This window comes from Lepisosteus oculatus, chromosome 1 (genome assembly GCF_040954835.1).
Source record: "Lepisosteus oculatus isolate fLepOcu1 chromosome 1, fLepOcu1.hap2, whole genome shotgun sequence".
Classification (NCBI taxonomy): domain Eukaryota; kingdom Metazoa; phylum Chordata; class Actinopteri; order Semionotiformes; family Lepisosteidae; genus Lepisosteus; species Lepisosteus oculatus.
Genome location: NC_090696.1, coordinates 20,537,795 through 20,556,162, shown reverse-complemented (window position 1 = coordinate 20,556,162; position 18,368 = coordinate 20,537,795). Strand labels below are relative to the sequence as shown.

At 44.7% G+C, this 18,368-nt stretch overlaps 1 protein-coding gene across 1 annotated transcript; it reads left to right on the top strand.

The window, feature by feature from the left end:
- Positions 1-537: 537 nt before the first annotated feature.
- asb8 (ankyrin repeat and SOCS box containing 8) lies at positions 538-8,799 on the top strand. Its single transcript, XM_069187170.1, has 5 exons — positions 538-945; positions 1,158-1,324; positions 4,010-4,281; positions 5,265-5,369; positions 5,658-8,799. The coding sequence occupies exons 3-5, from the start codon at positions 4,153-4,155 to the stop codon at positions 6,288-6,290; spliced, it is 867 nt and encodes a 288-aa protein (XP_069043271.1). The 5' UTR covers positions 538-945; positions 1,158-1,324; positions 4,010-4,152; the 3' UTR covers positions 6,291-8,799.
- Positions 8,800-18,368: the final 9,569 nt, after the last annotated feature.

Sequence of the window (18,368 nt, the reverse complement as noted above, 5' to 3'; positions counted from 1 at the left end):
TGCTTAGGGTCTTGTGTAAAAATGCTTGGGTGCCTATGATTATAAATAGCAAGAGTTCAAGGGGGGGCAGCACTGTGGCACAGTGGTTAGCACTGCTGCCTTGTAGCCCTGGGGCCGTGGGGTCAGTTCTGAGGTGCTGTCTGTGTGGGGTTTGTACAGACAGGGTTTATGTAGGTTTCCCCTGGGTGTATATTTTTATGTATAGTGTACAACTGGTGTATATATACTGTATACCTGGTGTATGTATATTGTACACTACATCTGGTGCGTATATACCGTTCACAATTTACACCTGGCATTATATATACTGTAGAGACTGTACCTGGTGTATACAAATTGTACACCTGGTGTATATATATATTACACATGTATTGCTTTCGAACTGTTTATATGGTTGACATTTTAAGGGGAAAAACAAACCGGAAGGACATTCTTTATCGCTGCCATCGTGAAAGTTTTGTCGTCGCCGTCGTCCCCCATCCTTAATACAGTATGAAAAGACGGGAATTCTTCCCGTTTTCAAATCCGGCGCCTTCGGGTTCCTCCGTGACGGTGTCATGTTTCTGGACTGACAGAAACAACCGTCACCCAGGCGAGGTCTAGCCCCGGCCCCTCCAGCCCCTCTGTGTGTCCCGGCCGCGCTGCGGCGCAGGAGCGCCAAGGAACAGGACTATATTTGGGTAAGGACGGCTCTCCGGTATGCGCCCGGAGCGGGGCACAGAGCCGCACACCCACCGCTCCGGCGGGCGTTGCAGTACACCGTCCTGCAAGGAGAAGGAGGGCAGCCCCGGAACTCCTACACCAATTCTTTACCTGTAAGCCATCTAATTTGATTTGATCACCTCGATCCAAAACCACCGAAAGGGGGATTGCATTCTTCACCCGCTGTTTTCGTTTTCGCTGAAAGTCTTCCAACTCGTCTCACGTCTTGTCCCTTGCGCGAAGGTAAGAAGAACATCTAAACACGTATTTCCTTTCTCTGCACCCGGACACAGTCGTCTTTTGATCTCCCTCTCTGTCGATAAGCACCATGGCGAATTGTAAAACAACCATTTAACAACCTTTTTTAAAAAAAATAATAATCCGCCCCCTTCCTCCCTCACAGGTTCACTTGTTCGCTTCTCTTTAATCTCCGCTTCCTGTCTCCTTTCCTCAAGCGGTCTCGGAATACCCAGTTTTCGCCTCAGCTGGGTTATTTCTTCGGAGCAGGACTTGCTGCTGTGCTCCCGGGAGGTGTTGCAGTGACAGACCGTGATCTTACAGGCTGTGACGCTTCCTCGTATCGAGGAACTATTCGCCGGTATCGTTTTCTTGGGATCCGGAGGTAGGTTACCAAACCCATTCACCACATATGTGCATATATACGCACGGCCCCCATTAAAATATGAGATGCATTTTTAATGCATCGATCTGAGGAGGAGACAAAATATACGCGGTGGTTAGGCTGTCAGGAATCAAAGATGGGAGACTCTCGAGAAATGATGTTTTGCGAAAGCGAAAATAAAAATGCCGGCGAGTTTAGCGCGATATTGACTTCTTTTGTTGACAAACTCAGCAACAGGCTGCGGTTTGAACTTGACGTTTGTAGCTAAAACGGTTTCGCCGTGAACCAGAGTGGTATTTTCCCCCTCGGATGCAATTACCCCGCTGCTCCTGGGGGTAATATCGTTTTTTTTTTTTTGCGGCGGGGCTGGGAGGGTTGTTGGTGGCTGACAAATAAGGAAATAATTTCGGTTTGTTTGACAGTAATGTATCCGAGCCCAACACTCGTTTTAGCACGCCTAAATGTCTGTTACAGGTCCGGGGTTTGAGGAAGTCTCGCTTGGTTTGGGGGGAAATATTTGTGTTTATGAGTTGTTGAGTGGAGCGCAAGGCCGCTCGTGGCTTCTAAGGCTAATCCCCGGGCTTTCCTAACGGCGTTCACGGTCAAGAGCTAAGTGTTCCCGGGCCTTCGGGCACTGCACTCCACCGGTGTAGTAGACCCACAGCAGTTTCAACACACAACGGTTTGCCGGCTTTTAACTCAGCTTTTATTAAGATGATGATTATTATTATTGACACAGCAACAACCCTAGAACTGCAATGCAGTGCCCCGTATAAGGATTGAGGCAGTGGGGTCAAATTGTTATTTTTGCTGTGTTTTTGTTCAAGCATTTTGGATTTGAGATGAAAAGATGACGATGGGGCAAAAGTACAGCATGCCACCTTTTATTTCTGGGTATTTCTGCACATACAGACCCAAACATTTTAGAATAATAGCACTTTTTGTGTCCATGTTGTACTGTTGCCTTGATAACAGGGCTTCAGCGTGATGCTGTGGAAACAACGAGTGCTTTAGTAGATAGCGAGTTCTGTACCCCTGCCTCTGTGCTCCTGGGGCTCAACGAAACTGAGGATTGAAGCAGTTATTGACGATGGATGGATGAATGGGAAGTGTTCCTTTGCCCAGAACACACAAAAGCTGCAATGCATAACACTGTGGAGAAAGAATAAAGCTTCAAAATGCAACAAGTACTGGGAAGCAGAGCACTTGAAGTTGTCACAGGGGACACAGTGCAGTACTTTCAGTGTGCTGGTTTTTCTGCAGGATACAGCTGCTGAAGTTCAATCTTGTGTTTTAGTTCTCTGGTGTAGTGCTGCTTCCATATCCAAACCCACTGTTGAAAGCTTCCACTTTTAGAAGTTCAATTCTTTTGAGTTTTTTTTTCCCCTTTGCTCGCAGTTCACCTTGCTCTCTCAGCAGAACAGTATGTGTAGTTTGGTTGCATGGTATTACAAGAACAGTTTGATTTGAAATACTAGGAAGAAATTGTGCACACGTTGACTTTATTTGTAATAAAGTACAGTAGAGAATTTCCTTTCTTGGGTTTTTGGTGCCAGTGGTCAGGTTCGGTCCATGTTTTCCAGTTCTGTGGTGCAGAACCCTTTGGAATAACCTCTTGATATAACAATCTTTCTGTGCACTTTCTGTGTTCTGGGTTAGTGGGGCAGCTACTTGAACACAGCTTTCCAATGCCTTACAGTAAGAGTATGTGTCCAGCTGTTGGTATCTCCTCTGATCGCTCCGTGTTCTGTGTGAAGAATACCAATCCATGCCCTTAAGCTGCCATTTGAGCCCCTCAATGCAGACATAACAAATTGAGTCATTCATTTATTCCCCATTCAGTCAGATTATTCAATAAATGAGTTCACAGTAAAGGAGTATTGGCTTATAATTAATAATAATTGCTTATACTTATATAGTGCTTTTATGGATACCACTCAAAGCGCTTTACAGTTAATGGGGACTCCCCTCCACCACCACCACCATGCAGCATCCACCTGCTGCATGGTGGTGTTCTGGCACTATGTTCTGGCAGCCATAGTGCGTCAGAACGCTCACCACACACCAGCTATCAATGGGGAGGAGAACAGATTGATGAAGCCAATTTATAGATGGGGATTATTAGGAGGCCATGATTGGTAAGGGCCAATGGGAGATTCGGCCAGGACGCCGGGGGTTACACCCCTACTCTTTTTGAGAAAAGTTTTTTAATGACCCACAGAGAGTCAGGACCTCGGTTTTACGTCTCATCTGAAGGACGGTGTCTTTTATTTTACAGTATAGTGTCCCCGTCACTATACTGGGGCATTAGGACCCACACAGACTGCAGGGTGAGCACCCTCTGCTGGTCCCACTAACACCTCTTCCAGAAGCAGCCTTAGTGCAGTGAGTGGTTGTGTTCAGGAATGAAGGAGTGTTGTGCAGTTACAGGGGCTGAGGTTGCTTGTGAGGAAGTGAGCTTACAGATTCAGGTAATGTGTGTGGACTCCTGTAGGAGTGGTGTGTGATGACTACGTATGGGTTGATGTCTTTCATGCAGTGTTATTTCTGATGATTATCTGAATATTTCCATTTTTGTTCTACTCAAAAGTAAGTAAACATATGAAATGCAGTAGATAAAATGTGACCTGCGACATACTGAAGAGCTGATGATGATGTTTGCTCAAACCTGCCGCCCTCTATTAGAACCCATTCTGTTTGATCCTGGGAGAGCCTGGAGGTTTTGGGTGCCGTGGGCCAGGGATACCTGGTGGGGATCGTCCTCGGATCCAGCCCTGTGCCCTGCCTGCCTCCCCCCCTCAACTGGGGGCCATGGTCCCTCGGCCCTCATGAGCTCTACCATGTGGTACATCATGCAGAGCGTCCAGAGCAAGTACTCGCTGTCGGAGAGGCTGATCCGCACCATCGCCGCCATCCGGTCCTTCCCGCATGACAACGTGGAGGACCTCATCCGCAGGGTAAGCAGGATCTCCGCCCCCACTCCGGCTTCGGCAGGGGACCCCGGAACACATCGCCAAGCCCTTGGCCGTTCACTCTCACTTGGCCTGTCAATTAAACCATTAACCAAATTATTGTCTTAGACACGTCTAGGGTATTTCTTACAGCTGATTACTCAGAGCTCCCACTGCATTATGGTAAGAGCACCTCTGAGAGCCAGGTGAGTTGGTAGAGCTATTACTGCTGTATAGTTCTGTAATGAATGAGATCAGCTCCAGGAGCTGAGGCTGAGACCCCTGTGTTAAAGACTGAGTTGTGTAAAAATGCCTGTTGGGCTCACACTGTGTTAATACCAGAGATTGTGGTTGTACTGTAGGTTCCAGTCAATGTCATGGTTGCTGTTATTTTCATCACGGTGATTATTGTTTTGTAAAGCGATCATGTAATTAACTAGTGATGCTAATTAGGTGAGCATGTTTAAACACTCTCCTGCTCCTCTCTCCCAGGGAGCTGATATTAACGGGACGCTCTCCTGCTCCTCTCTCCCAGGGAGCTGATATTAACGGGACGCTCTCCTGCTCCTCTCTCCCAGAGAGCTGATATTAACGGGACGCTCTCCTGCTCCTGCTCCTCTCTCCCAGGGAGCTGATATTAACGGGACGCTCTCCTGCTCCTCTCTCCCAGGGAGCTGATATTAACGGGACGCTGTCCTGCTCCTCTCTCCCAGAGAGCTGATATTAACGGGATGCTCTCCTGCTCCTGGTCCTCTCTCCCAGAGAGCTGATATTAACGGGATGCTCTCCTGCTCCTGCTCCTCTCTCCCAGGGAGCTGATATTAACGGGACGCTCTCCTGCTCCTCTCTCACAGGGAGCTGATATTAACGGGACACTCTCCTGCTCCTGCTCCTCTCTCACAGGGAGCTGATATTAACGGGACACTCTCCTGCTCCTCTCTCACAGGGAGCTGATATTAACGGGACACTCTCCTGCTCCTCTCTCACAGGGAGCTGATATTAACGGGATGCATGGGACCCTGAAGCCACTGCACTGTGCCTGTATGGTGGCTGATGCCGACTGCGTGGAGCTGCTGCTGGAGAAAGGAGCCGAGGTACCACTCTGTGTGCCACTGTACCCCACTCAGGCCCCTGTACATAGTGTAGCCTACTGTACCCCACTCAGGCCCCTGTACATCGTGTAGCCCAGTGTACTGCACTTAGACCCCTGTACCCAGTGTAGCCCCACTGTGTAGCCCAGTGAGCCCCATTGTACGGTTCTCAGTCTGCCTGCACTACCTCCTCTTTGCTGTAAATCCCCAGGTCCCCACTGTTGTTTATTCCTGTCCTCCACCTTCTGTCCCTCTTTCTTCATCCATCTCCCCCTGGCTCCGTTGGCGCAGGTGAACGCCCTGGACGGGTACAACCGCACGGCGCTGCACTACGCCGCGGAGAAGGACGACGGCTGCGTGGAGGTGCTGCTGGAGTACGGCGCCGACCCGGACGCTCTGGACGGTAACAAGGACACGCCCCTGCACTGGGCGGCCTTCAAGGACAACGCGGACTGCGTGCGCGCGCTGCTGGAGAGCGGGGCCCGCGCCAACGCGCGCGACTACAACGAGGACACGCCCCTGAGCTGGGCCGCCATGAAGGGCAACCTGGAGAGCGTGCGGGCCCTGCTGGACCACGGCGCCCGCGTCGACGTCACCAACCTGAAGGGCCAGACGCCCATCTCGCGGCTGCTGGCCCTGCTGGCGCGCGGCCTGGGCACGGAGCAGGAGGAGGCGTGCCTGGAGCTGCTGCGGCGGGCGGCGGGGCGCTTCGAGCCGCGCCGGGAGGGGGCCTTCCCCCGGGAGGTCGCCCGCGACCCGCAGCTCTGCGCCCGGCTGGCCGCCCTGTGCGCCGAGCCGCCCAGCCTGTGCACCCTGGCCCGCTGCGCCGTGCGGCTCAGCCTGGGCGAGAGGTACCTGCCCGCCGCCGTCAAGGAGCTGCCCCTGCCCGAGTCCGTGCAGCAGTACCTGCTGCTGAGAGACTGAGAGGGGCAGGCGCCGCACCCGGGCGTGCCCAGCGGGAGGCAGGAGCCTGGGGGCTGCTCGCGGGACTGCGGGCAACGCCGGACCGGGGCGGGCAGCGGGGGCTGCGGGCTACACAAGCAAACACAAACAAATGCAAATTCCGCGTCTGCCAGGTCTTAACATGAAGACTCGGGAGCTGAGTCATCGGACAGCAGCCTCAGTGCACGTCGTCGAGGAGATCATTTAAATCGAAAGCAGTTTTATTGCACGAAAGTTGAACTGCGTTGTTAGCATTGGAGTGAGTGATGATGAGCGTTATATCTGATGTGAAACACTTTAATTTGTAAATGCAGTTCCTGTAGACTCTTTTCAGTGCTTAGAGCTGGGATGCTGAAAAAGAGCTGGGGACCCAAAGCTTAGAGCATAGTCCCTCTGAGAAACTGGCTTTGATTCCTTTTTCTCGATGTGTCTTTGTTTCCCCTGGAGATCAGGTTCTTACAGAACTGATAATGGCCGGACAGGACAGCTTATTTTACTACTTGAACTGTTGGTTCTGCTGCTCAGTTAAGCCCTGGGTTGGAGAAAGGTCTCTGCCGTGTCACGATGTTGGAGCCGATTCCCCACAATCCTTACAGGAAATGGCTGGACGAGATTCTCGGATCAGTCGGCTACGAGAGACCAAAAAAGTCCAGTTGGCCCACTGGTGTTTGTCACCTTTTCTTGTGTTCCTGTGTTCTAATGAAAGCCAGAGCACCCTGGGATAGCCCTTCCTGGTTCATAGTGTAGGGAGCTGTAAGGAGGTTTACAGGGAGAGGCAAACAGTGAGAGGAGCCATTTAGCGAATTGATCTGAGCATCTCTTGCAGGCGTTTCTTAAAAGAATTCAGGGAATTGGCTTCAACACCATAGCTGTGATGGCATGGTCCATACTCCCACAACCTCTTTGTGTAAAGAAGTACCTGCACAGACGTGCTTGCACACATATTTCACTTGTGACCCCCTGTGGTTCCGGGTTCCGGTTTCATCATGGATTCTGAAGAACTCCAATGGGTTGCTGTCCTTATGAAGATTTTGAATACTTGTATCAGTCTTCTCTGTTTGAGATGAAAGAAATTCAGTTCTGCGAGTCTGCCAGAGTAGCACTTTCTAGTGCATTGTCCAATTTTAACACACCATGTATCCATCTCAATTCTGCACGTGATATCTAAGCATTTTGTATTGCTTCTGCACGTTATCTTAAATTTAGAAAAAAAACATAACTTATGTGATCCCTGTCCCTGTCAGGCATGGCCCAGCCCCACTGAACTATAGAAAACCTTCCTGGCTCTCCAGCAGGTCCTTGTGCCTGGAGAACAGGATGAGACATCTGTAGGGAAGCCAGGATATCCCAGTCCTGGTCTGAAGGGATTCCTGTGTCTTCTGTATTTCGTTCCACTTTCTGAAATCTTACTGCCCTAATACGGCAGTTTGCCCCACAGGGGCTGGGCTTGTTTTCAACGTTTTCAGCTCGGCAAGAGTTGGGCTATTTTGGGCTGCAGATAGAAGAGAAGAAGAAAATGCCCATTTTTAAAGACCTGAAAAGTGAAACTGAGCAAATGTAAGCAGTATGGGGTGGGGTGGTGGTACAGTGGTCAGCATTGCTGCCTCGCAGTGCTGGGCCCTGGGTTCAGGTCCTGGGGGGTGCTGTCTGTGTGGCGCCTGCAAGGTCTCCTCAGGTCCATGTGGGTTTCCTCTGGCTGCTCTGGATTCCTCCCACAGGCCAAGGTGTGTCTGTGTGCCCTGTGATGGACTGCTGCCCTGACCAGGGTGTACCCTGCTTCGGGCCCGGTGCTTGCTGGGATAGGCTCCCCTGTGACCCTGAATTGGATAAAGCAGAAGAAAATGGATGGGTGGATGAAAAATTAAGCAGTTAAGATCTGTTGGAATGGAGACCAGAAGGCAGCGATGGGAAACCCAGGCCTACTGGCTTAGCTCTTGCATGCCGGAAAATCAACTGGCATCTCATGTGATTATAAATTATGGAACGTGTAGCTGACTTTATGCTGTTTTTTATTTCTTGGAAAACGGCACGACCTATTTTAGAAACTTTCAACTAGTCTAGCAGGCTTCCTTGGCATTTTTTTGTGTATTTGGGTATGCCAGGCTATGTACATAAGACAAGCTTGTGTGTGTTTTAAAACGTGTGTACGTGTGTACGTGTGTGGCTGCTCATAGAAATAACACAGCTGAAGCCACTTTTTACATGAACTCCTGTTAAACCAGCCTGCTGGTGCTTTTAATATGAAACTGTACTTAAATCAGAAACTGCTGTCTTTTGTCTATAAGAAAAAAATGGGAACACCTGTTGATGGTCTAGTTCTTTTTAATTGTCTCATGAGATTAAGCAGACAAAATGGATAAATAGTAGATAAGTACTACAGATGCCAAGGAATTTCATTTCACATTTTTTGTCTCTCTCATTTCTTTAAGACAGGGGCTATGATGTGTGACACTTTCGCATTAATAAAAGCTGCACAAAACTAGAATCAAAACACGTTATTTAACCCGTCATCCTCATCACTTTGGTTTTTTGCCCTCTCTTTATCAGTTGAGCACTTCACTGGTTTAAGTTGATTATCTAATCAATAATGGTAAGATCCCTTTCCTGTAGTTTTATCACAGTCCTCTATACCTTCCTACAGATCAGGATGTCATACCTTTGTTTAAACCTAAAGGTTTGAGTGGGAAACAATCAAGACCGTTGATCAAAGCTCTAGCAATTAAATGAGATTCAATAATGCTTGGTGACAACTTTTGATCCCACTGACTCAGTTTTGGGTACAACTACAGCGCTGTGCACCGCGCCATCCAGGACCCAGAGAGTTTCAGAAAAAAAAAAATTCAGATAGGACTACAAAACCACCCATTCTAAATCTGACTTATAATAATAATAATAATTGCTTACACTTATATAGCGCATTTCTGGACACTCCACTCAAAGCGCTTTACAGGTAATGGGGACTCTCCTCCACCACCACCAGTGTGCAGCCCCACCTGGATGAAGTGACAGCAGCCATAGTGCGCCAGAACGCTCACCACACACCAGCTATCAGTGGGGAGGACTTGGGCCTTAAAATCCAGCGCTGAGCTTAAAAAGTGTCTCAGTAGTGTGTGAATGCTAAGCCTAACCCTACCTGGGGTGACGAGAGAATTTCTGTGATCTATTTTTGAGCCTCTCACGGGATTGGATTTTGACATGTTCCCCATACTTAAAGGTATGAGTAGGAAACAATCGAGAACAGTGGTCTTAGCTCTTGCAATTAAATGATATTCTATAATGCTTGTTGACAACTTTTGATCCCACCGACTCAGTTTCAGCATAAAATTCACGCTGTGCACGGAGCCATCCAGGCCCCAAAGAGTTTCTGAAACAAAATTTTCAGATAACCCTACAAAACCATCCATTCTAAACCTGGCTTGGGCCAAAAATAACAGCACTGAGCTTAAAAATTGTCTCAGTAGTGTGTGAATGCTAACCCTAACCCCACCTGAGGTTCCAACAGAGGATGTCCGCAATCTATACCTGAGCCTCTCTGGGCATCGGATTTTGACATGTTCCACAAACCTAAAGGTAGGAAACAATCGAGAACATTGGTCTTAGCTCTTGCAATTAAATAATAATCCATAATGCTTGTTGACAACTTTATGATGAGTGACATTTGCTCCTATCTGCGCTTTTAGTTCTCGGACAGTTTTGGCCACCTTTCTGTCTATTGCCCCATTCATTGCTTTTATCCCAAAAGTGAGCCAGATGAAAAGTGTGAAGAATACCTGTTCTAATGGGTGAACTCTCTTCATTTTGTCATTTAAAGTGCAGCTAGAAGTGTAACTGTGGGCACAATTCTATGGTTCTTGTAACCCTAACCCTAACCAGGCATTAAAAGCATGCCGATGTATCTACCATTTGACAGCACTTTTCACCTCAATAAATATTTGCCTAAAAAAGACAGAATATTAAAGAAGATACATTGCCAAGAGGTTTTAAAAACCGTGAATAGCGCTATAATTTTATGCCGAAACTGAGTCGGTCGGATCAAAAGTTGTCAACAAGCATAGAATATAATTTAATTGCGAGAGCTAAGACCAATGTTCTCGATTGTTTCCTATTCATACCTTTAGTTTAATGGAACATGTCAAAATCCGATGCCCAGAGAGGCTCAGGTACGGATGCAGCCATTCAAAACGAGTGGGGTACGCCGCAGTAAAACGCGGTGGGCTTGTCGCATTATAGCATGTCATATCGCATCATTCCATATAATACTGCAGTAAGATAATAGTATCTGAAATTACCACCAGGTGGAGCTAATAAAGCTTTACCTTTCATGTACAGCATTTGAGCTGTCGCCAGAAAACATCTGGTTTCGAATCCCGATTACTGCTGAGGGACTATCTTTATTCAATTAAGAATTTAAGTTGTATACTCTTTAGACTTTTAAATTTAAATTGTGTATTACAGCATGTTAATCATTATACATTAAAAAGTTGGTATATTTTATGAAAGCAAGATTGCTCGGTTGGACAAAAGTACACAACGTACAACCTTTATCATAAATATTTTAATTATGCAGAAATATCTTATGCATCAAAGTCTTTACCGAAGATATTACTAATAGTATTAATAATGAATGACCTTGGATAAGCTGTAAACTCAAGGTATTGCCCTGGTCCACATTAACCGTCTTTGTAAACAAAAATACTTTATTTTTTCATTGACAAAAAGTAACACCACAGCAGTTCGTTGATCCGATCATGCATTCGTTTCCAATCATACCAAGTATGCCTTTCACATGCTCATAAAAGATATTAATTTAGGAACATAAACATATTACTGTATGTAAACTGTACTGTATATGGCTGGTCTTGGTAGTTTAAAGAAAAAATACACACCAGTATTCCATTTCTCCCTAAACATTTTAAGCATCAAAGTCTTACATGTGGTTATTTCAGAAATGTTTTTACGTGCTCCTTCTGACCATATTATCGTATGTTTATTTGTGAAAAGTGATCATTTTAACCTTTTCTGCAAATATGCTTGTTATCAGAGTAAACAAAAGCATACTTTTCGACTTTGATTAATAGGAAATATAATATGGATTCGCGTATCTAAATAAATTAATAACGGTATAACTATATCCATGTACTGTTGCACAAACAGTAGTATGAGACTTTCCATTGCCATGTGTGTGGTTGTCACATAGCTTGCCTTGGTGGCGTGACAGCTGAAGTGACTGATTTATAACCCTGAGGTCAGGTGTTCAAACCCAGTGTTCTTTGAACAAATAAACATTTCTTTGAAAAACTAAAATAGCAAATATTATTGGCATTATATTGCCATTTTTATATTTCTAAATATCACAACATGTTCGTACTGTATGTACACAGCAGTACCTCAGGGTGTAGGGCGCAAATCCACGTGAGCCCGAAAGCCCTGCATTAATATTGGGAATTCACCTGGCGCTGTGCGGTTTTTGCATCTCTCTCTCTCCCTCCCTGGTGAGCTGGCTGTGCTGAATTTCCCTCCACTGTCTGAGTCTGTGTCTACATTGCTTGTAAACAAACCGGTTTTACGGGTATTTTCAAAGTAGAACAGGGCAAGTCTTCCAGTGAAAGACACACACTCCACCTTCCCCCACGGACACGTTTTCTTAGAAAACAGATTCACAACGCGAAGCTGTGTCAGTCTTTGATGTAAAAAAAAATCGGTTTGAACACCATGGGTGCTATTTTAAGACGCTGTTGAGTAAAGAATAGGAATTTTCCTGCTGTCAGCAGTATTGTGTATATAGTTGACCCTTACCTGAATGAAAACAGGACATAAAGAAAGGGTTTCAGAAATCAAACAGGGAGTAAAAAAAACGCACTAGGGAGTTAAAAAAAACACGCTATGTTATTCTCTCCGATGCAGTGCAGTTAAAAAAATATCTCTGATGCTGTTCCTAAATTAATATTGTTTATGACCATCAGACGCTTTATGCTCCTTTTCTTTTTTCCAGTGGATTGAACAGGGAGAAGCATTTCATGATGTACTTTTCACTGATGAAACAACAGTGGCTCTGGAACAGTTTTCAACCATGTCATTTTATAAAAAGGGGAGATATGTGAACAAGCAAAACCCAAAACATCCACCGAAGGTTAGCCTGTTCTACTTCTAGAGAAGAGTAGAGGGGGTGGAAAGTGCCCACGGTCATTTAATTAGCATTAACATTCGCACTGATTCCCTTGCGTAGATATGGACATAAGAATATTCGTGCGTGGTAAAAAAATGGCATAAAAACGACAAAGTGAAGGCTGTGAAAACATTCACGATGTACTTTATACACAAAGGAAGTGTTCTTACAACTCTAGGAGGTTTTCTGAAAATGCTGCAGGCGTGCCAAAATCGTTTTTGAACTTCAAGCTAACTTTACCCCCCACACACCCTGCCCCCACTGCAATTAGAATATACACAAAGAGCAGACACCCGCCAATGTCAGGCGTATGCGTTAAATATATTTAGATCTTTGAATTAATATCGTTATTGATTTCTTTAGCCTCACAGTGTAGTGTGCTCTCATGAGGCACCAGTTCTGTAGGGGTTTGGACATTTACTGGGACAATTATTAATCGTGGCAGTAGATCACAAAATTATTCTTTTAATGGCTTTAGAATCCAACCATGCGGTATAACTCAAACAACGCACACACACAGGTACTAATACACTAAAATACATTTATTAATACATAAAATGTGCATATAAACATAACAGATCTTATTGTGAGGGTTAGCAGAATACAAGAGGTATATATTCATTCAGTTACGAAGAGATACACATACCAAGAGGACATATGTTCAGTATATCATTCATTTAGACCGTTTCATAATTGAACTTGGTTACAACTTCTACATTAGATACTCAAAACAAGTACATAACTCTTAGGAATTAAATTGATATCAATTGGTTGGGATAACAATTGAGTTCTCGAGCTGTTATGCACTGAAGTTGAATACTCATCCAGTCTCTGGGAATTCAGATCTCCTGCAGGCACAAAGAAGCAGTTGCAGGCTTGTTGCTGTCCAATCTGCGCTCTCTGGCTCAGTGCAGGCAGTGCTCGGTGCGGTTGGAGAGATTCTTGCTGCGCTGCTTTCTGAAGACTGGCTAGTTAGTGTTGGCTTTAACTAGCGAAGTTTGTGCACAGGAGAAAAGATGACTGTGGGTCCCAGCAGGTCAGGAAGAAGACCAGTTCGTTCCTGATGAAGTGCTAGTTCTGAACACTGATTCAGCTGTCCACAGTTCCGACCTGTTCACGAGGCTTGCTGGTGATGCCAACCTCGGGTGGCAACCCCTGCTTACGTGCTGGCAACCTCCGCTCTAGACTCTTAGAGCAAAAGAAAGTTCTGGCACTCGGACACACTGGCCATTACGTGGTTGTCCGGGCTGAGTCTCAGGGTGGTCAGGAGGCGCGCTGCGAGAATGTCCTGCCCTTGGGACCCTTTCTGCTCCTGGGCCGTCCTGCCCTGGAATTGTTCTTTTTGGAATTGTTCTTCAGGCTGTCTGTGTTGCCTGTTTTTACCTGGAGGAACTTCAGCTCATTGATTGGCGGAAAGTTTCATGGGCATCAGAGACCCACGTGGGTTACTCAGCCCTACCAGTCCCTGATTGGTTGATCAAGGTGAGATATGAGTCACTTACTCCTGAAACTTAGGAATGCAGTCCAGATGTCCATCTGGCACTCCCTAGACAGATAGGCGCCAATGGATGACCATTGATCATGATAGCAGACTTAGCTAAGTTCATCCCCATTTGGGGGCTGTCCCTTATGAAAAATAAACACCTTAAATCAGCCTGCATGAATAGCTTCTCTGTGGCTGCACCACAAAGATGAAGAGAGAGATGGGGCCTCATTTGGGAAAACACAGCAACACTTCATTCTGTCTTATTAACAAGCATTGCCACTACAACAGCGTTGTCTAATAATACTTTTCTTGTGTCTAAGTTTTAGTTAAGCAGGATTTGAGCTACAGACCATAAAAAAGCAGGATTCACTTTTTTCACATATTGATAATGATATCAGTAGCAGTTTGAAACTATCCGTTGTTATTAATAAATGACTTAGATTCTAACATGTTGTGATATTTAGAAACATAAAAAAGTCAAAAGTGTCCATAATATTGCTATTTTGCTATTGCTATTTAAGCTTTTCAAAGAAATGTTTGTTAAAAAAAAACTCATGGCGATAGCTGGATTTAAACAACCAACCTCTTGCTTGTAAGTCAGTCACTTAAACCATCATGCCACTGACACAATCAAATGACAGCCACTGGAACAGCCATACACATATACTACTGTTTGTGTTACAGTGCATTTATATAATTATATTGTTATAAATTTCTTTAGATATCCGATTTCATATTATATTACCTATTAATCAAATTCTAAAAGTATGCTTTGTTTCCTCCAATAACGAACATATTTGCAGAGAAGGTTAAACTGATCACGTTTCACAAAGTATATAACGTACAGTAATATGGTCAAAGGAGCATATAAAAACGTTTCCAAAATAACCACATATAAGACTTTGATGCTTAAAATGTTTAGGGAGAAATGGAATACTAGTGTGGATTTTTTCTTTAAAATACCAATACCAGCAATATACACTTTACATAAAATATTTATGTTCCTAAATTATCATCGTTTCTGACCTTCAGATGCACTATGCACCTCTTCATTAAAATTTCCATTTAGCTGTAAAATTCCATATAAATATTCAATACTAAGCGGATTAAATCGTGCACAGTAAGGATGTTAAATTATTAAATCTTTCCACGACCAACCAATGCACCTCGAGTGCCCCTGTAGGTCATTTTGGCCAGCCAATCACGTATCGTTGTATGTCACGTTATGACGCGGTATGACGTAGAGAGTTGCCTGTAGTACGGGTTTGTACCGCACACTTTAATAGGCTACATCTGTACATCGGCATGCTTTAAATGCCTGGCTAGGGTTAGGGTTACAAGAACCATAGAATGTTGCCCGAAGTTACACTTCTAGCTGCACTTTAAATGACAAAATGAAGAGAGTTCACCCATTAGAACAGGTATTCTTCACACTTTTCATCTGGCTCACTTTTGGGATCAAATCAATGAATGGGGCAATAGACAGAAAGGTTGCCAAAACTGCCCGAAAACTAAAAGTGCAGATAGGCGCAAATTATCACTCATCCTAAAGATAACTGGGGGCCCGCCATGCAGCGCTGAGAGTAAAAAACTTCTACGTAGTGTGGGATTGCTAGCCCTAACCCTAGTTAGGGTTTAAAAGTGCCCAATCCTGCAGGGTGTCTCAGAAGCCCTCCAATCATCCGATTTGAAATTTAACCTCAAACCAAAAAATATCAGTCTCAAACAATACAAGCGCTTCTCAAAACCTCTTGGAAATGTATCTTCTTTAATCATTTGTCTTCTTTAGGCAAATTTTCATTGAGGTGAAAAGTGCTGTCAAATGGTAGATACATCGGCATGCTTTTAATGCCTGGCTAGGGTTAGGATTAAGAGAACCATAGAATGTTGCCCGAAGTTACACTTCTAGCTGCACTTTAAATGACAAAATGAAGAGATTTCACCCATTAGAACAGGTACTCTTCACACTTTTTATCTGGCTCACTTTTGGGATCAAAACAATGAATGGGGCAATAGACAGAAAGATGGCCAAAACTGCCCGAAAACTAAAAGTGCAGATAGGAGTTAAGTATCACTCATCCTAAAAATAACTGGGGGCCCGCAATGCAGCGCTGAGAGTGAAAAACTTCTACGTAGTGTAGGATCGCTAACCACAACCCTAGCTAGGGTTTAAAAGTGCCCATTCCTGCAGGGTGTCTCAGAAGCCCTCCAATCATCCGATTTGAAATTTAACCTCAAACCAAAAAATATCAGTCTCAAACAATCCAAACGCTTCTCAAAACCTCTTGGAAATGTATCTTCTTTAATCATCTGTCTTCTTTAGGCAAATTTTCATTGAGGTGAAAAGTGCTGTCAAATGGTAGATACATCGGCATGCTTTAAATGCCTGGCTAGGGTTGGGGTTACAAGAACCATAGAATTTTGCCCGAAGTTACACTTCTAGCTGCACTTTAAATGACAAAATGAAGAGAGTTCACCCATTAGAACAGGTATTCTTCACACTTTTCAACTGGCTCACTTTTGGGATGAAATCAATGAATGGGGCAATAGACAGAAAGGTGGCCAAAACTGCCCGAAAACTAAAAGTGCAGATAGGAGCAAATTATCACTCATCCTAAAGATAACTGGGGGCCCGCCATGCAGCGCTGAGAGTAAAAAACTTGTACGTAGTGTGGGATTGCTAACCCTAACCCTAGTTAGGGTTTAAAAGTGCCCAATCCTGCAGGGTGTCTCAGAAGCCCTCCAATCATCCGATTTGAAATTTAACCTCAAACCAAAAAATATCAGTCTCAAACAATCCAAACGCTTCTCAAAACCTCTTGGAAATGTATCTTCTTTAATCATCTGTCTTCTTTAGGCAAATTTTCATTGAGGTGAAAAGTGCTGTCAAATGGTAGATACATCGGCATGCTTTTAATGCCTAGCTAGGGTTAGGGTTAAGAGAACCATAGAATGTTGCCTGAAGTTACACTTCTAGCTGCACTTTAAATGACAAAATGAAGAGAGATCACCCATTAGAACAGGTATTCTTCCATTTTTCAACTGGCTCACTTTTGGGATCAAATCAATGAATGGGGCAATAGACAGAAAGGTGGCCAAAACTGCCCGAAAACTAAAAGTGCAGATAGGAGCAAATTATCACTCATCCTAGAGATAACTGGGGGCCCGCAATGCAGCGCTGATAGTAAAAAACTTCTACGTAGTGTGGGATCGCTAACCCTAACCCTAGCTAGGGTTTAAAGTGCCCATTCCTGCAGGATGTGTCAGAAGCCCCCGAATCATCCGATTTGAAATTTAACCTCCAACCAAAAAATATCAGTCTCACACAATCCAAACGCTTCTCAAAACCTCTTGGAAATGTACCTTCTTTAATCATCTGTCTTCTTTAGGCAAATTTTCATTGAGGTGAAAAGTGCTGTCAAATGGTAGATACATCGGCATGCTTTTAATGCCTAGCTAGGGTTAGGGTTAAGAGAACAATAGAATTTTGCCTGAAGTTACACTTCTAGCTGCACTTTAAATGACAAAATGAAGAGAGATCACCCATTAGAACAGGAATTCTTCCACTTTTCAACTGGCTCACTTTTGGGATCAAATCAATGAATGGGGCAATAGACAGAAAGGTGGCCAAAACTGCCCGAAAACTAAAAGTGCAGATAGGAGCAAATTATCACTCATCCTAAAGATAACTGGGGGCCCGCAATGCAGCGCTGATAGTAAAAAACTTCTATGTACTGTGGGATCGCTAACCCTAACCCTAGCTAGGGTTTAAGAGTGCCCATTCCTGCAGGGTGTCTCAGAAGCCCTAAAATCATCCGATTTGAAATTTAACCTCAAACCAAAAAATATCAGTCTCAAACAATCCAAACGCTTCTCAAAACCTCTTGGAAATGTATCTTCTTTAATCATCTGTCTTCTTTAGGCAAATTTTCATTGAGGTGAAAAGTGCTGTCAAATGGTAGATACATCGGCATGCTTTTAATGCCTAGCTAGGGTTAGGGTTAAGAGAACCATAGAATTTTGCCTGAAGTTACACTTCTAGCTGCACTTTAAATGACAAAATGAAGAGAGATCACCCATTAGAACAGGTGTTCTTCACACTTTTCAACTGGCTCACTTTTGGGATCAAATCAATGAATGGGGCAATAGACAGAAAGGTGGCCAAAACTGCCCGAAAACTAAAAGTGCAGATAGGAGCAATATATCACTCATCCTAAAGATAACTGGGGGCCCGCAATGCAGCGCTGATAGTAAAAAACTTCTATGTACTGTGGGATCGCTAACCCTAACCCTAGCTAGGGTTTAAGAGTGCCCATTCCTGCAGGGTGTCTCAGAAGCCCTAAAATCATCCGATTTGAAATTTAACCTCAAACCAAAAAATATCAGTCTCAAACAATCCAAACGCTTC

What these genes read in the sequence shown, in the direction of transcription:
- asb8 (XM_069187170.1), top strand. Translation starts at nt 4,153, where the DNA reads ATGAGCTCTACCATGTGGTACATCATGCAGAGCGTCCAGAGCAAGTAC. An exon ending in TGGAGGACCTCATCCGCAGG is followed by an intron (nt 4,282 to 5,264) that starts GTAAGCAGGATC and finishes CCTCTCTCACAG; the next exon opens with GGAGCTGATATTAACGGGAT. An exon ending in TGCTGGAGAAAGGAGCCGAG is followed by an intron (nt 5,370 to 5,657) that starts GTACCACTCTGT and finishes CCGTTGGCGCAG; the next exon opens with GTGAACGCCCTGGACGGGTA.